Source organism: Antrostomus carolinensis, unplaced genomic scaffold (genome assembly GCF_000700745.2).
Source record: "Antrostomus carolinensis isolate BGI_N321 unplaced genomic scaffold, ASM70074v2 scaffold53036, whole genome shotgun sequence".
Taxonomy (NCBI): domain Eukaryota; kingdom Metazoa; phylum Chordata; class Aves; order Caprimulgiformes; family Caprimulgidae; genus Antrostomus; species Antrostomus carolinensis.
In genome coordinates, this window is record NW_010320825.1 from 26,021 (window position 1) to 51,612 (window position 25,592).

At 36.3% G+C, this 25,592-nt stretch overlaps 1 protein-coding gene across 1 annotated transcript in view; it reads right to left on the reverse strand.

Annotated features, from left to right (window-relative positions):
- The window catches only part of FAT1 (FAT atypical cadherin 1), a gene marked incomplete at its 5' end in the record, with an annotated part of 34,984 nt that overhangs the window by 7,100 nt on the left and 2,292 nt on the right, over nucleotides 1-25,592 (reverse strand). Inside the window, 17 exons of the mRNA XM_029085372.1 lie at nucleotides 236-373; nucleotides 619-1,250; nucleotides 1,465-1,575; nucleotides 1,813-1,966; nucleotides 2,474-2,936; nucleotides 3,543-3,706; nucleotides 3,817-3,948; nucleotides 4,870-5,671; nucleotides 9,963-10,160; nucleotides 12,353-12,496; nucleotides 12,681-12,818; nucleotides 13,229-13,443; nucleotides 14,819-15,208; nucleotides 16,461-16,694; nucleotides 18,150-18,303; nucleotides 19,743-19,939; nucleotides 20,576-24,643. Of these exons, the coding sequence (XP_028941205.1) occupies nucleotides 236-373; nucleotides 619-1,250; nucleotides 1,465-1,575; nucleotides 1,813-1,966; nucleotides 2,474-2,936; nucleotides 3,543-3,706; nucleotides 3,817-3,948; nucleotides 4,870-5,671; nucleotides 9,963-10,160; nucleotides 12,353-12,496; nucleotides 12,681-12,818; nucleotides 13,229-13,443; nucleotides 14,819-15,208; nucleotides 16,461-16,694; nucleotides 18,150-18,303; nucleotides 19,743-19,939; nucleotides 20,576-24,643 (8,334 nt within the window). The remainder of the gene's footprint in view (nucleotides 1-235; nucleotides 374-618; nucleotides 1,251-1,464; nucleotides 1,576-1,812; nucleotides 1,967-2,473; nucleotides 2,937-3,542; nucleotides 3,707-3,816; nucleotides 3,949-4,869; nucleotides 5,672-9,962; nucleotides 10,161-12,352; nucleotides 12,497-12,680; nucleotides 12,819-13,228; nucleotides 13,444-14,818; nucleotides 15,209-16,460; nucleotides 16,695-18,149; nucleotides 18,304-19,742; nucleotides 19,940-20,575; nucleotides 24,644-25,592) is intronic.

Here is a 25,592-nt window from a genome sequence, read left to right on the forward strand (position 1 = left end):
GTAGAATATATATATATAAGGTGAAGTAATTAATGTGAGGTATAAGATAGGCAAAACACTTTAAAAAAATAACAGATTTGGGTATTAACATAAGTAAACACAGGTATATATTAAATAAGCTATTATTTAATATATATTTGCTATGTGTTAAGTCCTATTGATACTAAGAGATACAGATGCAAAGACAGAACAAATGAATGTAAGTGGCAGTATAAAATGGTTGTATTTTACGTACCATTGTCATCACATGATTCAGACTGAAAGGAGCTGAGAGACTGCACCTCAGACATGCTTTCTCTAGCACTGTAAGGATTGGAGTTCTTTTCATCCAGAGGCTTTTTGGAAAGGCAGGGGTCAAGATCTACTACTTTAGCTGGAAAAAAAAGTTTCAAGTGAGATGATTAATAGATTCTAGATTAAAGAGTCAATAAAATTTGAGGCTGAGATCTACATTTTTACAAAACTTAGTAAAAGTATGAAGCCTGATCAGACTCAAAACCCAGTAAAGTCATAATGCCTTTTGTACCCTAACAGGCATAGACGGAGACTGCACTCATATTAAAATTGTACCAGCAAACACCTTTAACAGAAAAGTAATAAAATAAGAACATTTCTTACTGTCATAGTCAAAATCCCAGCTGGGTTTCTGTATTGAATCGCTATCTGAAGGAGAGTTGGAGGGAGGTGGAGGTGGCAAATTTGGTGCTACACTGCAAACAGCTACAGCTTTCCGGTGACCATGTACAGAATCTGGGTTAAAAGTACTAAACTCTGGGTGCTCAGGAATAGCAGACCCCTCAAAAGAATTCCTGTCAAGATTGTTCCTGGAGTCACTTGGAATGCTTGGAGTGTATGAAATGGGACGAACAGGAACCTGTGGTGGGATGTCAGAATAGATGTTCTTATTCAATTTTGCATCAAAATAAGGTCTTTGCAAGAAAGCTGTTGTAGCTCCCAGCTGCTTGTCTTCAGGTTCTGGCTGGTGCTTCTTCTTTCTACTAATCACTTTGCGGCAAACAACAAAAATCACAACTAACAAGAATATTCCTGCGATGAAAACAATAATCCCAATCACTTCAGCTAAGCTAATGTTCCAAGATGTCGAAACATATTTGTTAAGAACAATGTCTGTGCAGTGTTTTCCTCCAAATCCACGGCTACAATTGCAGTGATATGAACCGTAAGTATTCTCACAAAGGGCACCATTAAGACACGGGTTTTCTACGCATTCATCGACATCAGTCAGGCACCTGCCAGAAAAAGCAGAGAAACAATGGTCAGTTTACATTAGTAGTCTTTGTTGTAGTCTCCTTGTTCTTGACAATTCTAGGTATATTTAACATACAGTACTGTACGCTACCAGGCAATTTGCTATTTTATCACCACTCCAGATTTCAAACAGTTTGAACTGTTAGCTGTCAAGTAATACTGTTAAAAATTCAATATATGTGGAACACTACCTACCTTTCTCCACGAAAGCCTGCTTCACACTCACAAACAGGTCCATCCAAACTGTCAATGCACTTGCCACTGTTCTTACAAGGGTTGTCTTTGCAATATGGACCCAGCTGGCACCTGCAAAGGAAAAAAAAAAAGTGTGTGGGGGGGAAACACCCCATGAATTAACCATTAAGTGAGTATATAGTGTGGGATTCGGGGCTGTAACATAGGGGCTAGCATTAACTTCAGCTAACTCCACTGTGTTTCAAAGCCTGAGCTTTAATTAGGAAGCAGATAAAAACCAGAAAAAGTGTTACATTTCTAGCCTATTCTCCAAGGGGTTCACTGGTACAATAAACCATACAAACATACCTTTGGCCCGTGTACTGTCCTCGGCATTGGCAGATAAAATCGTCACTGACTGGGATGCAAGTCCCACCATAAAGGCAGGGGTTGGAAGCACATGGGTTGACACTGACATCACAGTGAGTTCCCATAAACAAAGGTGCACACTTGCAGTAGTAACCTGAAATCAAATACAGTCTTGTTGAAAGACGCACATGGCTTTTCTGGATTTAAGATAAAATCCTCCCTGCCCACCTACCTGTTCAAAGAGAGAAAGGATGGGAAGAAACAGAAGTATTTTTATCGAAAGATGAAGGAAAGTCTAACAGTAAGATTTTTCTTAAATATGCTGAAGGGTAACTTTCATTTCTCTCAAAACACAAGCTTGTCACAGTGATTTCAGAATTTTTAAAGGAAGACTCTAAAGTAGGCAGTTAAGGGGACAGACCTCAGGTGTTGACACTGAAGATTAAATACCCACTTTGTCTGATTGGCTTTGTCTTCTTCACACCCCAAGAAATTGAATCTAGAACACAGATAGACACAGCCTTCCTACCTGCTCAACAACCAGCCTTCTACAACTCTCTGGGAAAGCAAGGATTATTCACAAAGTTGCTTTGTCCTTCAAAACAGGGACATGGAAAAGCAGTTCTGAAAACTAACAGCACCAAAATGTAGTACAGCTTACCTCCATTTGACAGTGCATTGCAGATGCCTCCATTCTGACATGGGCTGCTTGAACAACCTTCTGTGGTAGTCAGTAAGCATCCAGGAGTCACATCTACAGATTCTTCCATGTGTGGGTAATTTCGTGGTTTACTGTTTAGGGGCAGCTCTTGTCCATTAAGTACAACAGAATCCATACAGCCTCTGAAACCATTGCTAACCTGAGGACTTCTACCATGTCTTATACCTTGCTGACGAATATGACCACCAAAAAAGACATGATTATCTAGGTTTAGTGTTCTAAGTGTACCAGGAGCAGTACCAGATGCAGTATGCACCCTATCCAGAACAAGTCGTGCATAATTTCCATCCACTTCAAGAGATACTGAATGCCACTGGCCATCGTTAATCTGAATGCTCTGAACGGAGACAATCCCAGGTCCACTGCCACAATCAAATTTATATTGCAGCCTTCCATGGTGAATCTACAGAGGAAATCCACAACATCAACAAATGGTCTGCACGCTTAAAGAGTATAAAATATTGATGCCTATAAAAGTTTATGTTTGCTAGAGAGACAGGATGATGGTGGCGTTCATAAAAGGCAGTTTAATAACATTATATTTCAAACAGTTGCAGTGACTGTGATTCATTCTATATGGCTCTTTTAATTAAAAATATATACTTTCTGTATTTGTTCCTCTAGTAAAGAAGTCACAGATCATCATCAAACGATTACAGTACTTCAAGACCTTTCATCTTGTGCTTTAAGTGGCTTTTTCTGTATGGACTTAATGAGTATTATAAGCAAATAAATTTAAAATTGTTATTAAAAATAGGTAATTCAGGGGTTTGCTTTCTTTTATTTTTAAAACATTCAAGAAAACAAATTCCTTTTAAACATGATAAAAATTTTGTACAAGTTTGTCACCTCCATGTATAACACACTACCTCAAAGGCAATTCTCAATTATAACAATTCTACAGAGAAGTTATAATTCAATCTTTTAATTTGACAAAAAAAAAAAAAAATAGTAAGGAGATGGTAAGAAGAAAAGAGGAGTAAATACACACTAGGAGATTTTAATATACCTCTAAGATACTGTAGTCTGTTCCTCGAGCATACATAACCACTGCATGAGCGGAGTAAGTTTTAAGTCTCATTGTCAGCTTCATTTCCTCTTTGTTCTCATTTTCCATGAGACGGTATTTCACATAGCTGCTCCCAGTAAATGTCACAGCAGAGCTGGCTGATGCTTAGGAAAACAGAAAAGCATAAAAGTGTTGATTCCACAGGACTAGAATCAAATTTGTATTTGGAAAGTAATACAGTTTTATGCAGAGATTTTTCAAGTTAATTTCTTACCAGGACACTGTCCAGCTTTGCTGTCTTGGCAAACACAGGTGTATTTTCCTTCTTTTGGATCTCCTAAACATTCGGTACCTTCAGGGCATGGGTTTTCTTCACACACACTATTCACTAGGGGACATTTCCCTTCTGTAAAATGAAGACATTATTTCTCTTCAGTTAGTGGTAATGGTATTTAATGAAAAAAGACACTTAAGTACAGTAGCTGAAAGCAACCCAAATGATATTCCTAACTATCAGACAAGGAAGTGAAGTAAGTTAAGGGATATGACTGGCAAAAACATAAGACCAGACAAATGGCATATATAGTGGCTGATGTTCATAGTTATCTTGATTACTCAAACAATTGGTATAATTTGGAAATTGGTGTTGTGGTTTAAGGGTTTACCATTACTATCATACACCGTAAAACACAACATGTATCTACATATTAAACATGGACAGAGTGGGTTGGGGAAAGCAGGAGCAGAGTGTCTGTATTTGAGACAGAAAAGGAATGGGCTTTAAATATTGAAGATGTACAAGTTCACCCAGCAACATCATGATTTAAAAAAGCAACGTTGTTTTCCTCAGAGTTAAAGAGAAATTAATCTTCTGTTACAAATCTGTCTACCTATGTGTATCTTAATGAATATTCACTCTGTCATTCCCAGGCAAGTTTGGAACCTGTGTGGGCTATTTCTCTAAGGAGAAACCAGGAAGTATTCAGGTACTTTGCAAGAATTTACCTTTGTGCACACAAGACTGAAAATGGCTGGCAATTTTGAACAGGCAACAAAAAAAAAAAGAAACTTTTTTCATAAAATGGAAAATGAAGGTGTTACTATAAAAACAAATCCCCTCCCATAAGCTTACATTATGTAAACTCTTAAAATGAGGTAATGTACAAGAAAGAATTACTCCTTCCTCTGAATAAAATTAGGCAAATGTTGCAGTGAGGGTTACAGGACATTCTTAATCATGTCCTTTAAATATAAATTCTCCCTTGTGGATTATGCCTGTTCAAAACCAGAACAATCTTTTCAATCTTTTCCTTACTGCTTTTCTTACCTTTACAAAGACAAACTGCTGTTCTGTGATGACGAGGAGTGACAAAACTCAACCTGGCTGTGCTGTGCGTTGACATGATGTTCTCATCCACTGTTACTTTTTCTTCACAAAATTTCAAAGGACAATCTAGGCCTGCACAAAGCTTATGGAAAACATCAATTATCCGAACCCCTAAAATCTCCTCTAGGTCAGGCACAGAAGAGTTTATCTTGTGGAGCAAAATTTTCATTGGGTGCTGAGAGCTACCAGACTTTTCAATATTCAGGAGGACATCAAGATTTGAAGGAGGATCAGAAGGCTGCAAACTAACAATCTGGATGTCATTCCTCCTCACACCCAAGATGTTTCTTAAAGCTCTCTGAAAATTGCGCCAGTAATCACCAATGAATTCTTCAGGGGCAAGGTTTGCAAAGCGTATTGCAATGCTGTGATTTAGCAAATCTTGTGTGATTTGTCTGATGTGTACAGTAATATCAGCTGCAGTTGTAAATTTTCCATCTGTAACAGTGACATTTAGGAGGTACTGTCCTACATCTAACCTTTTATGTGCTATTAGTTTGCCACCAGTACTAGAAACGGAGAACAAGGATTCCATTTTGGGGTCCAGACTGTATGTCAAAGTATCATAAACATCTTGATCGGTTGCATGAATTTTTCCAATGACACCACCTGAATATTCTTCCCCAAAGGCTGTGATAAAGATTTCTAGAGGTAGAATTGCTGGAGAATAAATGCTTTCCTCAATAACTCTAATATCAATGTAAGTCAAAGATGACAACGGTGGTTTTCCATTATCTGCCACCTAAAGGAAAATGAGGACAGAGTTAAGATTTTTGCTTTATCTCAAATTCTACTGTAGATATTTGTACTGTATACAGTTGTATTTTTCTACAAAAGAGAAGTTCCTACAGGAAAATGCTTTATGAAAATTTCATAGGTCATGAGATTAAAGTTAATACTGAAATTTTAAAAAAACTTATGTAAGCAAGAACACACAAATGTGTTTTCACTCCTTCCAAGATTAAAAGGCTACAGTGCTCTTAATACCTGGAAATGACAGGAAGCTACTAAGGCTTCTAGCAAATACAGGGGAAATGCACAGTAGCTGATTTCAGACAGTAGATGGTGCTTAAAGCTTTTTCATTTCAAGCATGGAAACACAAACTTGAAATGAGTCATGCGCTAGAAATTTACAACATGCTTCACCACAGTTATTAGTAGGTGGTCTTGAAGACAATTTAAATGAGTATGCCAAAATGTATTTCAAAAGGAAAACAATACATGTAGAAAGTTACAATTAATTATGTTGTCTTTCATGATCTGTGATCATGGAAAGGGGAAAAAAACCACCTGTAGTGCTGTTTGCATCAGACAATTAAAGTAATTATCTTTAACAGAATAAGCCTAATTCAATTTTAAAGCCTTTTTAAACATCACGTCCCCTGTCCTCCACCCCTTTTTGACAAAAGCATACGCTGTCATTGTATGAAGAGGGGACAAAAAAAAGAGTAGAAAAATGAGAAGACAGCATTCCCTGGGGTTCACTTTCTTTCTATTTCTGAGTACTTGTTTCCCCATCCACTCTTTTTCTCAGAGCTCTTTCCCAGTTACTGAAAGTGAGACTAAAGAAGAATTGGAGAGGTACAATGGGACAGAGGGGGTACGCAGGGATCAGAAAGTAGGAGATAACCTGCATGGTTTAAAAGATTTCACCATAATTTTACAGTGACTACAAATACTTGGTACACTTTGAAGATCTATGCAGAGAAGCTGCTTTTGATTTTTCATACAAATTTAAGCAGAAGAGGAAAAATCCAGGCATCATCTGTGGATGTGCACATAATTGTAGCATTTCTAAAAGGTAATGCATGTCTCGTAGAACTACATGCCTTTATCTGTTAACTCCAAAAGACAGGCATGGCTAGAAACTTGCCCTTTAGTTACCCAAACATAAATAACAAGAGAGCGAGCTCAAGTTGGCAAAGTTTTGTTTTGCCTAGATTTCTGCCTGGAAACAGGACAAGGCAGGCAGTTTCGCTACAGGAGAAATGCGCAAGGGAAACAATAAAGGGCTTAAAACAAACAGGCAAGCAAAATTGTAACAAATGGACAGCCAGTAGGAAAGAAGAGCCCCAGGAGAAATGATTTTTCAATAGTGCAGATATTTAAAAATCTGCTGTGGTTTTAAACTAAAGACTTCAGAGTGTGGCACAAAGGACTGTATGACTCATAGCTGAAGATTTCACACACTAATGCTGTGAGACATTTGTTAATGGATAATCTATTTCCTTTGGAGAGAGGGAAAGCAAATGTGAGTGGCATGCACGTGTAGGTGGCTGTTGGGAAAAAAAAATCCTTATTTCTACTAAAACCACAAAAGTAAAGTAAAAGAAAGGCTCATGTTAAGTAAAGTTTTTTGTGGTGGTAGTGAGTGTGTGGGGTGTCTATGGGTATGGGAGGGGTTGTTTGTGGGTTTGTTTGGGTGAGGGGTTTTTTTTTTGGTTGTTTTTTTTTCCAGTTAAAGTATACGTATAACATAAGAACACCTCTGCCTCAGCAATCCATTCAGAAAGCAACCAAGCTGAAAGCTGTCAATACTGAAAAGCACACAAGTGCAGGTCAGTTAAAAAACAAACAAACAAAAAAGTATCAAGAGATCGTACACAGCCATTAACTTGTGAGCTGCAAGACAAAAACACAGAAATTAAAGACAGTATAAACTTGAGAAGATGCCTTCCTACAGCCTTTGAAAAAATCTTTCTTTTAAATGAACAGGAGAAGAATATTTTTCCACAAAAGTCATGTATCTATTTTTGCGTGTATGACTGGAACTGAAGTCTTGTGATATGGAAATGCTAGCTTTAGTCTTAGATGCCTTCATACTCATGTATAGTGACTCACTAGGAGAGGATAATAGCAAATTATGGCACTGTGTCTATTTAAAAAAAGCTATCATAGTGTAAGATGACAAATGGCAAATAAAAGACAGTGACATTATTTCCAGAATGCAGGCAGAAAATTTGTAAATCAAGGGATTAGACAGGTCCAAAATACAGAGATTGGGTAGTACAGCACACAAAAAATGCATATTAGTATAAGTCTGCTTTAATGATTTACAATCTATGAGAAGTCTTTGATCTAAATAAGTACATTTGTTTTAAGATGCTTGTTTAGCTATTGGATGCCATTAAAATAGCCCTTATTCACTCCCTAGAAAAAAAGCACTTTTCAAGTGCTGTGCTAAAAAGAAAATAGCTGAAGTACTGACAGGCTGTTTACAAGGATCCTACACAGCCTAGGAAGTGGCTTGGAAATGAAAAGAATTGCATGATTCCACCCAGAGGAAGGTGTTAGATAGACGCCTCACACTTAAGAAAAGCCAGGCACATTAGGAAGGGCCAAAGGTGCAGCTAAATCATGAAATCTGACAAAGACAGTGTTAACAGTCTACATAGAACAGACATAACTGCCTGTGCATGCATTCATAGGAATATGTTTTAGAAGTGAAAGGAATAGCAATTAGTTACTGCTTAGAGAAAATATAAAATAAAACATATGAATCTTGTATTACACTGACTGCACGTACAGGAAAAACGTCACTGGTTCTTCTTCCCTGAACAAAAAGGTGACTTTGGGGAATCAGTATAGAACTTGGATAGGAAGCCTATTAGGCAAGTGTGAGAAAGCCAAGGTCTACTGCTGCTTTGGACTCAGGCAGCCCAGGAAGGCCAACAGAGCCATTGCTTAGGTATCCTGAAGGCTCATCTGTCCCATCACTAATTAGCAGATCACTATTGAGTTAAAAATGGCTAACAGAGGAATGATATACCTCCCTAACCCCTTTTTAATCTCAATTCTTAAACCCTAAACTAAACTACATTTAAATGGAACCTTTATCTATGTTGGTTTTTACACTGATGGCTCTTGATAACATGTGTTAGTGACGCTATCAGCAAAAGACAGTACCTTTGGGAATTTTTTTTCCTTCCTCAAAAAAAATAGATAGATTCTTTTAAATATGTCATGATTATTATCCCAATGTGGACCGAATTCAGTCTACACTGACGCAGACAGTGCTGCTCTAAAACTCCGCAAGTGCATGTTTACTTAGAAATTGTCTGAAATATTATGTACAAGAATAATTTGGAGGTTGAAAGAAATTCCTCATGTGAAAATAAAGGTAAGAATTTTTCTTAAAACGTGAATCTGAAAATGAAGTTTAAGAATTAAGGCCAGTTATTTTTAGCATACCAATTTTAAATCCCCTGGTTCACAGCTGCTTAATTTTATAACTGAATTAAAAAGGACTTAAAGATTTAAAAAATTGGTTTGAACTTTTCTTACATTAGGTTACAAAAAGGTATTTTAGAGAAATTAGCAATGTTAATGTAACCTTGAGTTCTGGACATGGTCTGGTCTTTTTGCCCAACAATGGCAAATACAGGCATATATGATAGCATTTCAGGGTCATTTTTTAGTTTTAAGCTGTTTTCCACTGCAACATTCCAAGATCTCTAAGTACTGCACTGCGAGTTTCAATGCTACAACAAAGGTCCACTGACCTGGTTTTACAGACTTAAAAAAAGGATTGCCATTGGAAAAAGAATGTGATGCTATAGAAAAAAATATTTCAGTACTGCCATGATGTGCAACTTGCAATGTCCCTGTTTGCAGTGTAACAGTGTAGTCCAGCTCATAGCTTTGAGGGTCAAAGGAATAGTGGCAAGAGGAAGTCTGCAGCCAACAGTAGGTGGTGGCTCAAGGGCCTTTTTCCCTGATGGATTTTCCAGCAACCCACATGAAAGGCAAAGGTCTTGTCAAGACCACTCTCCCAGTTAACATTTCACTTACAACTTACCTTTATTGTGAATTTAATTAAGCTTACTGTTACACCTGTGTGGATTTCCATTTAAACCAGACTTTGTCTCTGAACATGTTATCATAAGGGACATGCCTCAAAATGGCATGTCAGGATCTTGTAACAGAAAGACAAGTGGTAGGCAGGGAAAAAGTGGTGGATTGGGCATGAGTGGGAAAAGTTGACTAAATGCTTAAACCAATAATGCAAAACAGCGAGAGGTAGCGCATCCTACCTTAACATTAAGGAAATAGTGATCCCTCACTTTGCGATTCAGTGCAGCAGTTGTGGTCAGTACTCCCTGCTGGTTAATCTGAAAAGCGTTCTCTTCATTTCCACTCAGGATGGTGAAGAGAAAAGGAGGGCCATTGTGAGAAGAATCCTTGTCTGTCACCACTAGCTGTAGCACACTAAATCCAACAGGCTTATTTTCCTATAAATGCATAGTACAATTATATTGGTTTTGTTATAATTGAGGATATAGCCTGATGTTGATTTCTTTTTCACAACAGAAGAATAAAAAATATCAAATTACTGTCAAACCAGTTAATCAGTATAAGAGAAATCAGAATGACAATATTGTTTTAAGGAAAAATACTACCCTCTGAGAATAATGATGAAAACATTAAAAGAAGAAAGGCAGTACATTTTTAAACTTTGTCTTATATTTTTAAAAGTAGCTCAGCCTTGCTTGAAACTTTACATTTTTCACTTTTGGTCTGAATTAAAATTACTGTAGATTAATCACCAAGTCATCAAGATTTCAAATTTAGCTAAAACATCTGTTAATAACCTGATGCCTTTGTAGGGAGGATTACAAAAACACACTCCTCCATCTGACCCCTTGTGTCCCTAATTAGTGTTCTGACTACAGTTGTGGCTGCTACAGCCACTGTTTGGTTAAAATATGAAATCCAGGTATTAAAATTTGCTTCATAAAATCCATTCAAGTTTGCATCACGTGGATGCTTAAGGTTTCACAGACACTTCACACGCTTCAGTTTATCATGCATCTGATACAAACATACAACCTTATCTAATGCTTGTTAACACCTCTCCCAGAATATCTGTGCTACACTGTATTGACCAGTTTTATATATGCATCTTTTAAATGCAAAAGAAAGTAAAAGCATTATTGTGAAGTAGAATAACAAAATGTTATCCTTTCACAGTTGCAAAAACTCCTAATAACAAGCATACTCTTTGTTCTTGAGAGTAAGTCAAGTTAATTATCAGATATTGCAGCTAAAGCCTTTTCCCCTCCTTCATCAAAACAAAGATAATAATTTTAAAATATAAATATTTACACGTGGACATCTAAAGTAATTTGATTTTCAACATAGCTAAGCACATTTCCAACTGTGTCCAAATAAGTGCACCTCCAATATATCAGGAAATGCACACCAGCATTCTTGGGCAACTCCTCCAGCTTTTTTCTCTGCTACTCTCATACTGGGACAAGCTGATACAAATGAACTATAAAACACAAAGTCTTCCTTTATAATTGAGTAAGGGAAACATTATAGACATTGGCTATATAGTCTACAATTTTAGGGGATACATTAATTAACATTTACTTCAAGAAAGACTGTAACTGGGGAAAGCTAAACAGCTTGGATAGCACACAAACATACAAATCTATTGCTTTTTTTTTGTTTTGTTTTGTTTTGTTTTGTTTTTTAAAAAGAAAAAAGATCCAGGACATCCTACTCGCATACTCTGTATATGCTGGGTAGAGATGAATCACTTTGTCCTCTTTTGAAAAGCTACCTTTACAAATCATGTACACGGTCTCAAACAGAAGTGGTATGTTAGGATGGCACAGTGCACCAGATAACATTGTCTGATCCCCACTTATCTACTGTACAAGGCCAGGCACCAGCAACAGCAAAAGGACCCAAGGGATTGAGCTCACTTACATTACTAGTATAAAGGTCTTAATGCAATTCCTTTGTTCCCTTCCATTTATTCTCTATTGGAATCAAGAAGACAAGAAGTACATACACTGCCTCTGCTATCGTTGCTTTAGCAGAGAACTTACTGAATCAGGCAAGTACAAGGCAGCCATTTGAGAATCTGGCCCACTACTACCATCCTGAGGTGCAAAATTAGTCAAAGAATTGGTATGTAGCAATATGAAATACTACGCCTGTTTTAACTGCTTTTGATCCCAGAGAAGGCCAGTAGGAAATAAATCCTGAACTACATGCCACAGTGCACGACACTTGCTTCACAGTAATAGGCACCTAAAATTTCTTTTTCTAAGCAACTCTAAGATTAAAAAGAAATAACAAAATTATTATCTATTTTAACCTATTTGTATGATGCTAAGAATGTTATAAACATAAATGCAATGCATAATATACATACATACATGTACATACATGAAGTACATTAAAAAAGAACAAGCTCAACTTGCATCCTAAGTTTCTAAATATATAATATGAATTTTATAACCCTTAACACTTACTCAGGTAAGCAGTCTGACTGACATCCTTAAATAATTAAAAATACAGAAAATTAAAATTGAAGCATTAGGTTTATCATATCTTGCAGAATTTTTCAAAACACAAATTAACACTCTAATAGTATTACTGATTTGACTACTTCACTATCTGTATTTACCTGGATGATAACACTATAGTTTCCTTTTGAGAATACTGGAGGATTGTCATTTACATCAGAAACATCAATATTAACTGTGGTTGTGTTAAGTCTAGGTGGGTTTCCATTATCTGAAGCTTGAACCGTCAAGGTATATCCTGAAATCTAAGAAATAATAAAAAAAAAATCACACATTCACTAAGGAGCGAAAAGTAACAAACTCAGCTTTCCTTTTAAGTGCCACCCCCCAATAAAACTTGTCTTCATATATTTAATCCCTTTTCTTGCCCCCAGAGATTCCTCCCCATGCCAAAAAGCACAGACATAAATAAAACCATCAAAAACTTACCTTTTCTCTGTCTAGAAGTTTAGTTACTTTTATTTCACCCCTAGTAGGGTCAATTGTAAAAGGACTTCCCTGATTGCCATCTATAATTGCATAGTGAATGCAGTTGTTTGAAGGTCCATCAGCATCATCTGCCATAACCTAAGGGACACGACAAGTCTCACTTAAAATGGGTCAAAATAGACTCTATCATCTTTCAGATAAACTCATCCTGAAGATGAACACAGCTGTTTTGGTCTAACACATTTCATAGTTCTCAGGAGAAATGTCATCTGAATAGAACATACCAACATCACTTAATTTCTTGAATTTCTTTTGAAAATTAAGTCATGTTCTCATAAGGAGAACACAAATATACCACAAAATATCATCTATTTTCCCACAGCATCTCAAGTCCCGGGTTCTGAAACCTTTTCAAAATAAATTTTCAATTCACTCAGTGGAAAACTTATCCATTTATGTCCATCTTCAAATCAATATTTATTCCTTCAAGACTAAAAGCATGATTGTCACGACAGAGTATTTCAAAGGAAAAAAACACCAATACGTACTGTAATGACTGACTGTTCAAGCGTAGCATCTTCACTGATTACTGCAGTGTAAGTGTCTTGGCTAAACACTGGAGTATTGTCATTGATATCTGTTACATTAATATTCACTGTTACAACATCACTTAATGAAGGTGTGCCTCCATCTGTGGCCTCCACTGTCAAGTAGTACTCATGAGAACTTTCATAATCCAAGCTCGCAATGATAAAAATGGCTCCTAGGGAAGGAAAAAACAAACAAACAAACAAAAAACCCCTCACAGAAACTCTTCTATTACTGTAGTATTATATATTGCAACTTTTGATTTTGGTCTGACAAGTACTCAGCTTCTTCAGGGCTTGATTTGTCACTGCAAAGCCAGAGCTACACAGTGAAATGATTAGGCTTCACACATAAAAGTGAAGAGGTGAGAAGTTCCTGCCATTACTACAAAAGACTCACACTTCAGAACCTCACATTTTTTAATGAAAATAATGAAGAAAAATACAAAATGTGTTTAGAAAATGTCCTTTTCTTAATTTTCAACTGAAATTAACCAAAAATGTGAAATGACATTTTAACCTGACTTTCCTCGCCACCAGCATTAACGTCAGGCATGGAGTATGCGGAGGTAGCAACAGAAGTGTCTGACCATGAATTTTGATTGATAGAAATATCCGAGTTAAAGTGTTGAGTTTTAAACCAGCTAGTTAAGATAGCGCAGTCCCTAACACACACACACATTTGCTGCTGGAAGAGTGTTTTCCTGGAACCTTTTTTTTCCTTTCAAATAAAGTTAAACTGGCAAAGTATTTCTATACCATAGTACCAACATGCACACTGGAAAAAGCAGCTGGAAGAATATAATTTCATTTACACTGGTACAGTTAACTACTATTATCCTTTGGTTAAAAATCTTATTTAAAAACCCAAAATTTTACCAGAAATTAACTCTAGAAAAAGAACTATATAACAAAACAAAGCTAGAATTGAGATGTATATTGATTTTTACCGAAGAATTGTCATCAACGGGGAAAAATTCTCCACAAAACCTAAATGCTTCCTGAGACCAAATCTGACTAACATACAGCCGTAACATCTCCGCTGTCATGCTGGATATATGGCTGAACAGAATATTCCAACCTGCCTTTAATGCCATATCGAACTCCTCTAGAATTACTGTCTTTGTGGACCAATGACGAGTTTTCCCAATCTATTTAATTTCTGATCTTTCTTTTACAAAGTCTGTCCACTCATTCTGATCATACAGCTTTCGTGAAAAGACTATTATGCTTTTATCATTACAGAACTATGTCTTTCCACCCCCTTTGCCCCCAGTGTGGGGAATATTCCAGCTAGGAAATCCTTACTCTTGCTGGCTAAATGAGTCTAACCCAAATAACAATAAATAGCAGCAACAAATAAAGTTCCTGTTCTACGTTATGCCGCACTCTTCTTGTAAGCACGCTGGCAAATGGGTGAACAGACAGTAGCACTGGCTTTGCAGGCAGGATGATGCATATGGATTATACATAACCTATCTGGTTGAATTACTGTAGAACACAATATGATACTGTGCTTGGTTAGCCTAATGTATAGTTGTAATCTGTTACCTGTTGTTGAATCGATGCTGAATTTTCCATGTTCATTCCCACTGACTATTGAGTATGTGATTTCAGCATTGGCTTCAATGTCCCTGCTTGCAGCATAGATCTGGAGAACTTCAGTTCCAACCAAAATGTCCTCTGATACACTTGCACTATACTCCCTATGTTCAAATACAGGTGGGTTATCGTTTATATCCAAAACAGAAACTATAAGACCACTTGTTGAAGACAGTCTTCTCGGTAAACCTTCATCTGTAGCCTTCAAAGTTAGAGTGTACACAGCTTGTAATTCCCGATCCAAAGGTTTCTCCAAGCGAATGATTCCAGAGAATTCATCAATAGAGAACTGGCCTTCTGCAGAGTTCACCAGTGAATAATGGATTTTACGGTTCATCCCTGCATTTTGAAAACAATTGTGGAGTATGAAGCAGCTGTTAAAATACACCGATATAATAACAGATCTGATAGCTATAGAAATAAAACATGCATATTCAATATTATCATTCATGTTAAAGTAAATATCAGCAAGAGTTAAAAAGGCTTTTGTAAAGGGCAGAATGATTTCCAAAAAGATGCAATCTGATTTAAAAAATTAAGCTAACACTTCACTGCACCAATTTCCTGTCACACAAAAAACACGAAGCACGGTTCTGCTTCAGTCACAGTACTAGCTAGTATGAAATGATTAGTAATATAAATCTAATTATAACTTTAGAACAACAGCATATGCTCAGCAGGCTTATAAATAACACAGGAGGATATGGGAGAGTTAGACTGCATCAAATAACTAGACTCAATTCCAGTAAGTTTATAAATTAACAGGAACATAATTTCTGGCAAGACTTGTGTATTAAATAAGCAAACAAAAACCCATAGGTTTTTGTGCCAAGCATTTTGCTCCTCCTGAGCTTCAAAGACTAGACTTCAAAGTCTGAAAACATCTGTCTGTTACCTTCCAATTCAGCAACCTAGCTTTACCACAGCACAAAGCAGATTGGTTGTTTCACAAGACTGAGGCAACTATTAATTATTTGATTAGTAAACTAATGATATATGGAAATTATACACCTTTAAAAAGACCTTATACTATTGTGTTCCTTACAACAAAGCCTAAAAACAAACTCTTTCCAATGTAATTTTCAGTTCAAACACTTCTAACTAAACAGTGAAGATACAGGCAGCAAAAATCTTAACAGGGTAGCATATACAGCAAGCTACAGTCAACCAGGGTTCTCTTTATGGCGCGATCATCAATGGCTAGCCTGAGAAACACACATTAAAAAATCTATGAATGTATATTTACATGAACAGACACGGCTTGACACTCCTTTTACTAACATCAGGAGTAAAAGGATGGACCTAACCTGTCATAACATTAATAGCCTATCACACTAAAAATAACCAACATTTTGTCTCTCTGCCCCCTCTTCTTTTTTGCAGAGACACAAAATGGATGTTTTCCAAGCTATTTGCACATGGAAGTCAGGTGTTACATGATTTAGTAGACCTAAACATATCTTTCAGGAGTCTAATCCTGAGAGGTATTGAACATCTGTCGGTTCCACTGAAAGACTTAATACCTCTCAGGATAAGACTAAATAAACATTACTGTAACTTTGAGACCAAGTATCAGTCAAAGAATGCATACCTGCATCTGCATCTGTTGCCTGCACTCTTGTCAAAAGGGTTTTAGGCTCTGTGTTTTCAAATACTGTAATGGAGTAAGGATCGGCTGTAAACTCTGGGGCATTATCATTCACATCTTCCAGAGTCAGAATAATATTAGCTTGGCAGAATCTTCCTCCTCCATCTGTGGCTTTCACTAGAAGATAATAAACTGCTTGCTGCTCACGATCAAGTGGCATTAACGTTTTCAGTTCACCTATAAAAAGAATAACATACATAAGCTGTTGTGAGTTGCAAAACTTAAGTATCCCTAACACTTTTTCCTTTAAAATCTTTGTACTCAGGAAAATGAAACAATTTTCTTTTTGAGGATAATTTAATCAGTGGCAAGTCAACAGCTGTACTGCACTAATGAGCTCCACTTTGGGCAAAGTGCATCAGTGGTCTGCCTTTTCAGTTTTAAAAGATTAAATACTAAAATCCTTTGGCTTTTTTTTTTCAAATGCCTCTGAAACAGAAATTAGCTAAAGTAAGACTACCTTACAGTGCAGAAAGAGAGAATTTGTGTACGTGTTGCATCCACATGTTTTTGTGTAAAGAAAATTAAAATACTAGAACTCTGGCTTTAACAAAATGCAAGGTAAAATCCAAGTATGGTTTTCCTGGGCTATTTAGCTGTGTTCCTCCCACAGCTCTTGAGCTGACTCTCCTCTAACGTTCAATGAATAAACAGAGCAATTCACACTATCAAATATAACTTGCTGCTACAGACAAACCTCAAAGTTGAACACATACTTTCTTTCCAATGTAAAAGAAAACACTATGACAGGCGCAGTATGTAGCCATTGTCTCCTTTTAACCACTTCAGAAAAGTATTCTGAAATATTGTTTATGAGTGTTCTAGCCCTACCAATTCTGAATTTACGTAATGACATGCTAGCTAGCACAGCACACAGGTGACATTCAAAGCCAACAATACCCATGAAGTAAGATCCTTCTCATTTATTTTGTCACAGAAATATTCTGATCTCCTTCTCCATATTTCCACTATATCTTTGCATTTATCTTATTTAAATTTTTCTGTATTGTTTACTACTCCTTTCCTACTGCTCGTCTACTGCAGCCTGCAGAGCACAGCATTTTAGTATTAGCTTTGACCTGTGTTATAATCCAGAAAACATGAATGTCATGAAATCTGAAGTCAGGCAAGTTAAAAGTTAATCTTGTTTATATAATGCTGCCAATAAAACTGAAGGCACTTTTGGTGTTTACTATGGAAATTTGTTGCTCCATCTAACCACATCCTGTTTAATATGCCAAACCAAATGATGGCAAAGAGAATCTGAATGAAGATATTTTCATTTTATAAACCACTATTGCTACTACTACAATGAATATAAAAAGTACAAAATTTATAGCATACTTTTACTCAAGTCACTTCAGCATGGAAGTTTCTGGTTTCGGGGCAATTTACTCTATTTACTCTTTAGTTCCCCGTATATTAAAATACCTGCCTTTCCCCTGACTTCTATTCAATATGTTATTAGTATTTGCATAGTGAAAACTCATATTTAAAATAGTTATTTAATAAACTAACCCTTAATGGAAAGCTTAAATTACTGACATTTATCTATGTCTTAATGTAATAACAAATCATTTTATAAAATGAGGTGATGACTGCAATTTTGTATGCTGTAAAAAGCATTATTACCTGTGTCTGGAGTGAGTCTGAATTTTTCTGCTCCTGTGCCATGCAGTGTGTAAGTAATTTCTGCATTGGAACGAATATCTGCGTCTGTAGCAGACACCTGCATTATCAGTTTGCCAGGAAGAGCATCCTCAGGAACAGAATCAGTGTACATAGCCTGCAAGATTTTAAAGTTACATTGAAAGACTAAACATATGAAGCAAGTAGAGCTTGGGAAGGGGAGAGAAAAAAGGGACGACAGATGAGATAATACCCTATTTGAATGTCTGGTAACATATGAAGTGAACCAGAGGATGAAATACCTAAAAATGAAAAGAACCTACAATTTTCTAATTATGTCACATTTATTAGATCATTCAGAAAGGTAATTAATACTGCAACCATGGGGACTCTTGAGCATCACTGCATAGCTAAGAACTCAAAGTACTTGTAACTGATTAACTGATAATTAAATGGATTCCAAAAGCAGGAGTTATAAATTTTTTGGTCATTTCATTTTTTCCTCTTTTGGTAAATTATCTTTTCTAGTTCCGACTCAATCTAGAAGAAATTAATACCTGCCTTTTTTGTAATGGCATGAAATAAAAGCTTCCAGTTTAAATAAATCCTAAGGAAAAAACACCCAGAATTTAAAGGCACTAAGCACTTACAGCTCACCAATGTCAGGGATGTGCATTAAGTTAGAAGGACTGAGCCTTATAACACCAATATTAATAAAGGGAAAAAAAACCTAAAAACCACCAACTTACTAGTCTGTATAGAACTGCAATCATTTATATAGAAGTAACCAACATAAATATCAACTAAGAAAAAGGTCAAATGCTCACTGTATACTTGGTCATTCCCAGAACAAGAAAAGATTTTGCCTTTCCACCCAGTAACATAAAATGTGTGTTCAACAAGAGGCTATGAAAGTCCAAATGTGCTAAAGTAAAAAAAAAAAAAAAACAAAACAAAACAACAAAGCATTGTGGACTATGAAAACTCAGGGTTTTCTAGTAAGGCAATTATATATCTTGCAGGGTACACCCTGGGGTTTTTTTACATTCTTTATTTTTCATGTCCGTTTTTGCAGGCTATATAATTTGGTAAGGTAGATGGCTTTGTAACAAGAAAATATTTATGGATTACAGATTTTTGGCACTGTTGCATGCCACTGCAGGACAAAATTCCAATCTTTTCAACTCTTTTATCACAGGAAATGCAGAAATACATCAGCTAAGTGATGGTATGCAGCCTTCTTTGAGGGTTTGCTTCCTTCAGAAAACAGAGCATATATACTGGCTGCAGCTTAAAACAATTCCTTTCGCAGAAGTATGCATTAACACAGGAGAAATGTACTACAATTCTCCTCATGCTCTTCAAATATTCATTGACTGTTAAAATAACATCAATTAATTGTTTTTGGATTTTTATTTAAGAAACCTGTCCACGAAATAACTTTTTTTTCCCAGCATTCTATCTTAATAGTCCAAATTTCTGTTACCAGCATAAAAGGAATACCTATTTATCACTCTCCTGAGAAGCAATTTCAGAGAAAGTTTACATTTTACGTATGGAAGCAGCTGGATATGGAAGATACAAGATTGTGCCTACCTTTTCGCAAACAGGGCTATTATCATTAGCATCAAGGACTTTAACCTCCACCACAGCTTTAGTTGCAAAGGTCCCATCAGTAGCTGTAATATTTAGAAGGTAATTATCCTTTTCTTCCCTGTCCAGAGGCTTTTTGACATAGACCTTCCATTCATTCTGTATATTTTCAATAGCAAACTGTCCCAAGGGATCACCTCCTGAAATATTAAAAGAAGCATTTAATTAAAGTGAGAGACTGCTACTATTACTCTATCAATGTTAAGTTATACCTAAAGAGAAAAAAATGTAAATGCAAATAAACAGCCACTCTCTGTGGCTCAGAGAGAAACAGCTTCATTTTCCAGGAAGAAACAGTCAGTAAATGCTCATACAAGTTGAGCTGCAGCCAATAGAATCTATAAAAATCAATGTAGAAATTCATGTAGCATTACAGATAACATAATACCAAGACATATGCTAAATAACAAAATAAAATATTCCACTGGAAATTAATAGTCTATTATTTTGTCAAATTTCTTTTGTTTGTTTTTTAACTGCACTACTAATTTCAGTGTAAATATGTTTTTTAAATAAAATTTGATATATAAGTAAACAACAAACGTAGGAAAAAATTTTAAGCAAGGCAAATGTAAAATGAAATGCTAAAGACCTGTTTCCTAAAACTCATTTTCCTCCCTCCTGAAGTTTTTAATATTCATATTAAGACATACACATTCTTTCTTTGCAGCTCCATGATTTCTAATACTTTTCAATAACTTGGAAAATTAAGTTATATCTCACATAATTCCAGGACCACTTAAATGATTATTCTGACATTACTCAAAAAGATTTACCTGTAATGTAATAAGAGACTTGTCTGTTGGCTTCTTCTGTATCAGCATCAGTTGTACTCACGATGGCAATTACTCCACCAGGAGGGTCATCCTCACTGACCGTTCCTTTATATATCTCTGCAGTAAAGCGTGGAGGATTGTCATTCACATCTGTAACATCAACTTCAACCACAGCCGTAGAAGACAGTTGAACTTTTTCACCCCGATCAGATGCAACCACGGTGATTTTGTATTTGTCTTGTTTCTCATGATCGAGTTCTCTGAGAGTGGTAATCCAGCCAGTTTCCATGTTTACGGCAAAAGACTCTATAATGTCTGGTTCTTGAGAAGCATCCAAGCTATAAGTAACCTGCCCATTGAGTCCTGAATCTAAGTCAGTTGCTTTAACTTGGATGACTCTTGTCCCAGCTGGCATGTTTTCTACAATGAATGCTTCATATGGATTGGACTCCAAAACTGGTTTGTTATCATTTGCATCTTTTACCTGAATGCTTACCTCAACTGAGGAAACAACATTATAATCTTCATTTGCATACTGGGCTTGTACTGAGAACTGGTACCATTTAGTTGTTTCATGATCAAGATTCTTCTCAAGTTTCAACTCTCCAGTCTGTCGGTCAATCACAAAAACATCATCTCTGTTGCTTTCAGGAGTGTTCCCTTTAATCAGACGATATACTAAAGTCTGATTATGCTCTGCTTTGATAATATCTATCTCCGTCCCAACTGGAATGTCCTCAGAAACCATATAAGAATAAAATGGCTCTGAAAATTTTGGAAGAGGCACTTCTGGTGGGAGTATTCTAGCATAGACAGGAACAACTGACTCTTTTTTGGGGGATCCACCATCAACTGCTCTAACAAAGAAGGTCAGAAACTCATTTTCTAAACCAATTAAGCTTTCTTTTGTAGTAATAATACCAGATAATGAATCAATTTCTAAATTCTCTTTAACATTTTCAGACTCTGCTTCAATAGCATATGTAATATCTGCGTTTGTACCCTCATCAGCATCAGATGCCCAGACTTTAATGACAGAAGTACCCCGTGGAACATCAGATCCAATATTTACTTCATACTCTGTTGCTCGGAATTGAGGAGCGTTATCATTATCATCTGTAAGTATTACATTAACAGTACAGAAGGCAACTTTTCCTCCTGAATCTTTGGCCATTAAACTAATAGCAATTACTTTTTCTGCTTGTGTTTCACGGTCAAGCTTTTCAGAGGTAAATATCTGCCCTCTCTCATTTGTATAAAATCTGTCTTTTGCAAAGTCATTAACAATGTGGTAAGTGACGTGGCCATATGTACCAGAATCTTCATCTGTTGCTTTAACTTCAGTCACCAAAGTACGCAATGGAGCATTTTCAGCTAGTTCAACCTCATATTCATTCTGGCTGAAAACAGGACTGTGCATATTGGCACTGGTTACAGTTATACGGACTTGGGCTGAGCTTCTGAAGACCCCATCAGAAACAGACACGTTAAGATTATAGTGTGACTTTAGTGTCTGCCTGCGTAGATTTGAGATAGTGATAATACCAGTTTTACTATTAATTACAAAATTCTTTTGGTCATTGCCTGTCAGAATGGAGTACTCCAGCTTGTCAACATCTGAACTATCTGCATCTGAGGCTTGCACGCATGTCACAAAATGCCCTCGGGGAGCCAGTTCACTAATTTTAGCTTCATAAAGCAATTGGTTAAAAAGAGGAGGGTTATCATTGAGATCAGTTACATCAACAGTTACAATGGTATCACTGCTTAAGGGCAGCATGCCACCATCTATGGCCCTTATTAGTAACTTGTGTTGTTTAATTTGTTCATAGTCCAAAGTTCTTGCTGTAAGAATGAGTCCAGTGCTGCTATCTATGTGGAAGTAGTCATGACTTTCACTATTATCCTCAACCAAGTGATAGGAAATCCCCCTGTTTGTTCCAGAATCAGCATCTGTAGCGCTCACTTGTACAACAGACGTCCCAACGACAGATGCCTCAGAAAGGGTTGCAGTGTAAGACTGCTCTGTAAACACAGGAGGATTATCATTGATGTCTTCCACTATTATGTCCACAAACACATCAGCATGCACTCCAGTTAAGGAGTCTGTTGCTCGAATACTCAGTTTGTAGGCTGGATGAGACTCAAAGTCAAGAGGAGCAACAACATTTATAACTCCAGTGTTGAAGTTGATAGTGAACTGATTGAAAGGATCTCCATCTGTGATGCTGTAAAACACTTTAAGTCCTTCTGGGCTGTTTGCTTGTACATGTACCACAGGACTATGGAGCTGAATGTTTTCTGGTATCTCTGCACTGTAGAAAGGTTTTTCGAAAACTGGCATAGCTTTACTCATAACTGTAATTGGGACTATAACTTCAGCAGAAAAAGCAGGGTCTCCTCCATCTTTTGCCACTACTGTGACCAGATACTCCTTATTTAGTGTGTCTGGTTCAAACTTCTTCTTCAGTGATATTTCACCAGAGGGATCAATTTGGAAATGTTCATGATGTTCTTTGAGATAGTAATGCACCTCTCCATTTCTGCCCCTATCTTTATCTACCGCAGTGACACGTCTAATAACATGGCCTACTTCAGAGTCTACTTTAACAACAGCATAATATGGAAGATTGACAAAAAATGGAGCATTATCATTTACATCTTCCACTGTGACTTTAACTACAATGTGTGCAACAACTGATGGTTTGTATTCCTCTGTCACTTCTATGACCACATCAAAAGATTCTTGCTGTTCACGATCAAATGGTATTCCTGTTGTTGAAAGGACTCCTGAAGTTGGGCTTATTTTAAATCTGCTGTCCGGATTTAGAATATGGTAAAACAAAGGCTCATTTATTTGATTCCCTATAGCAGTAACAACAGCTATTGTTTTTGCCTCAGTGGAATTCTCCTGCACTGTTGCAGAGTAAGAACTCTGTGTGAACTTCAGCTGGCTTGCTTTGCTTTCTTTCACATTAATTTTCACAGACGCAGTGCTTGCAAATCTGCCGTCAGATGCTCTCACTGTTAACTCATATCTGCTTCTTAACTGAGTTGTATTTTGTACTGTTATATCTCCAGTCTTAGGGTTTATTGAAAACTTTTCTCCAATGTTGCCTTCAATAATGGAATAAATTAATTGTGAAAAAATGCCTGAATCAGCATCAGTGGCATTTACACTGATGACTTTCACGCCTTTATAGGTTGGAACCAAAATGGATGTCTCATACAACTCTCTTGAAAACACAGGAGGGCAATCATTGATGTCAATTACATAAATAGTAACATTAGCTGCATATTCTGCATATAAGCGTGGTATCCCCATATCATGTACTTGCACTGAAAAGTGGAAAATATTTGTCTCCTCGTAGTCCAGACTCATTACTGTCCGAATCGCACCAGTGCTAGAATCAATGGCAAAATACTTGTGGACAGATGGTTCAACAATTTGATAAACAAGTAAAGCATTAGATTCTTTATCAGCATCTGTAGCTCGAATTACTAATGGGATATTCTTGTCAGTCAGAACCACACTGTTAATTGACGCTGATTCACTGATGAGTCCTGTATATTCAGCCTGCATAAAAATTGGTGTATTGTCATTCTCATCTTGAAGATGTACCAAAACTGTTGCATTAGTGGACAACCCAGCCATGTTAGTTCCTTGCACAGTTAGAGTGTAAATAGGCAAAGTTTCAAAATCAAGAATCTTCTGAGAAACAATGACACCCGAGTTTGGGTTGATAGCAAAGGCATCACCTATATTACCATCTTTTATTTCAAAAACTACAGAAGACTGACTGTATGCTGTAACCATTCCAACAAAACTGCCAATGCTGGCACTTTCACTGATTTCTGTGGAATATTCTTTGGCTGTGAATTTTGGTGCGGCGTTATCAGAAACCGTAACAAATATACGCACAGAGGTCACTTCACTCATTGGAGGATCTCCTTTATCTGTAGCTTTTACCATCAGGTTGTATTCTTCCTGGTTACTACAATCTAATTCCTTTGCAGTTTTAATCATACCCAAAATGGGATCTATAAAGAAGGAATTTCCAATATTCCCTGTAAAGTAAAATAAAAGTATTTAAGGAAGAGGTACACAGAACTTAAAAGACAATTGCTTATTTAGGTATATACTAAAAGAGATCAAGTAGTGAGATCACAGAGAATATTAGTTTCTTAAGTTTTGTTTAAAAACATTTGTTAACCTCTCTGGAAAGTCTTCCCTAATCAAGAGTTAGCACTAATTCTAAGTTTACTTGTGGAAACATTGCATAAAACATGGTTAGCAAAACCATCCAAGCCTTTAAAATAAATGCAAAAAAAAAAGTTTCATTTTCCATTAAAAAACCTTAAAAAGAAAACAAGTATTTTGCAAGTTTCAATATTATAAATTATGTATTTTCTTCAAATTATCTTTGTCACTCAGTTCAGTTTTAAGTCAACTTAAGTATCTACTGAAACTGAAAGAAAAACATATTCAGAAATTATCATTAGTGGAATACAAGTTACATTTTCTGATCTAAAGTAACTAGACTGCTTTTGAAAAAAAAAAAAAGCATTTTAATGAATTCACACTTGTGAATCTTAATTGCTTATGCAAGTATTGTTTAAATTACTGCTTCAAAATTCATCCTTCTGAATTTGACCAAAAGTTGTATCTCTCCTAACTTCATATTAATACATAGGCAAATTATTCCCTGTGATAGTATCAGGAAAAAAAATACTACCTGTGGAGGATTAGTAGTTACCATTTGATAAATATTTGTTTTCTTTATATTTTAAAATATATAGCCGAATTAAACTGCAAACAAAATTCAGGTCATGTACTAAACATGGTAAGATTTAAAATTTTACTGCCTTAAAAATTGACATCACTAAAGCTATGTTCTCAGCATGGAAAAAATTCATTAAGAACTTCTGAGTTATGCACACAAGTAGGCAAGAGAGGTTTTTTGGATGGATTTTTTTTTTGTTTGTGGGTTTGGTTTTTTTTTTAGTGGGGGTTCTA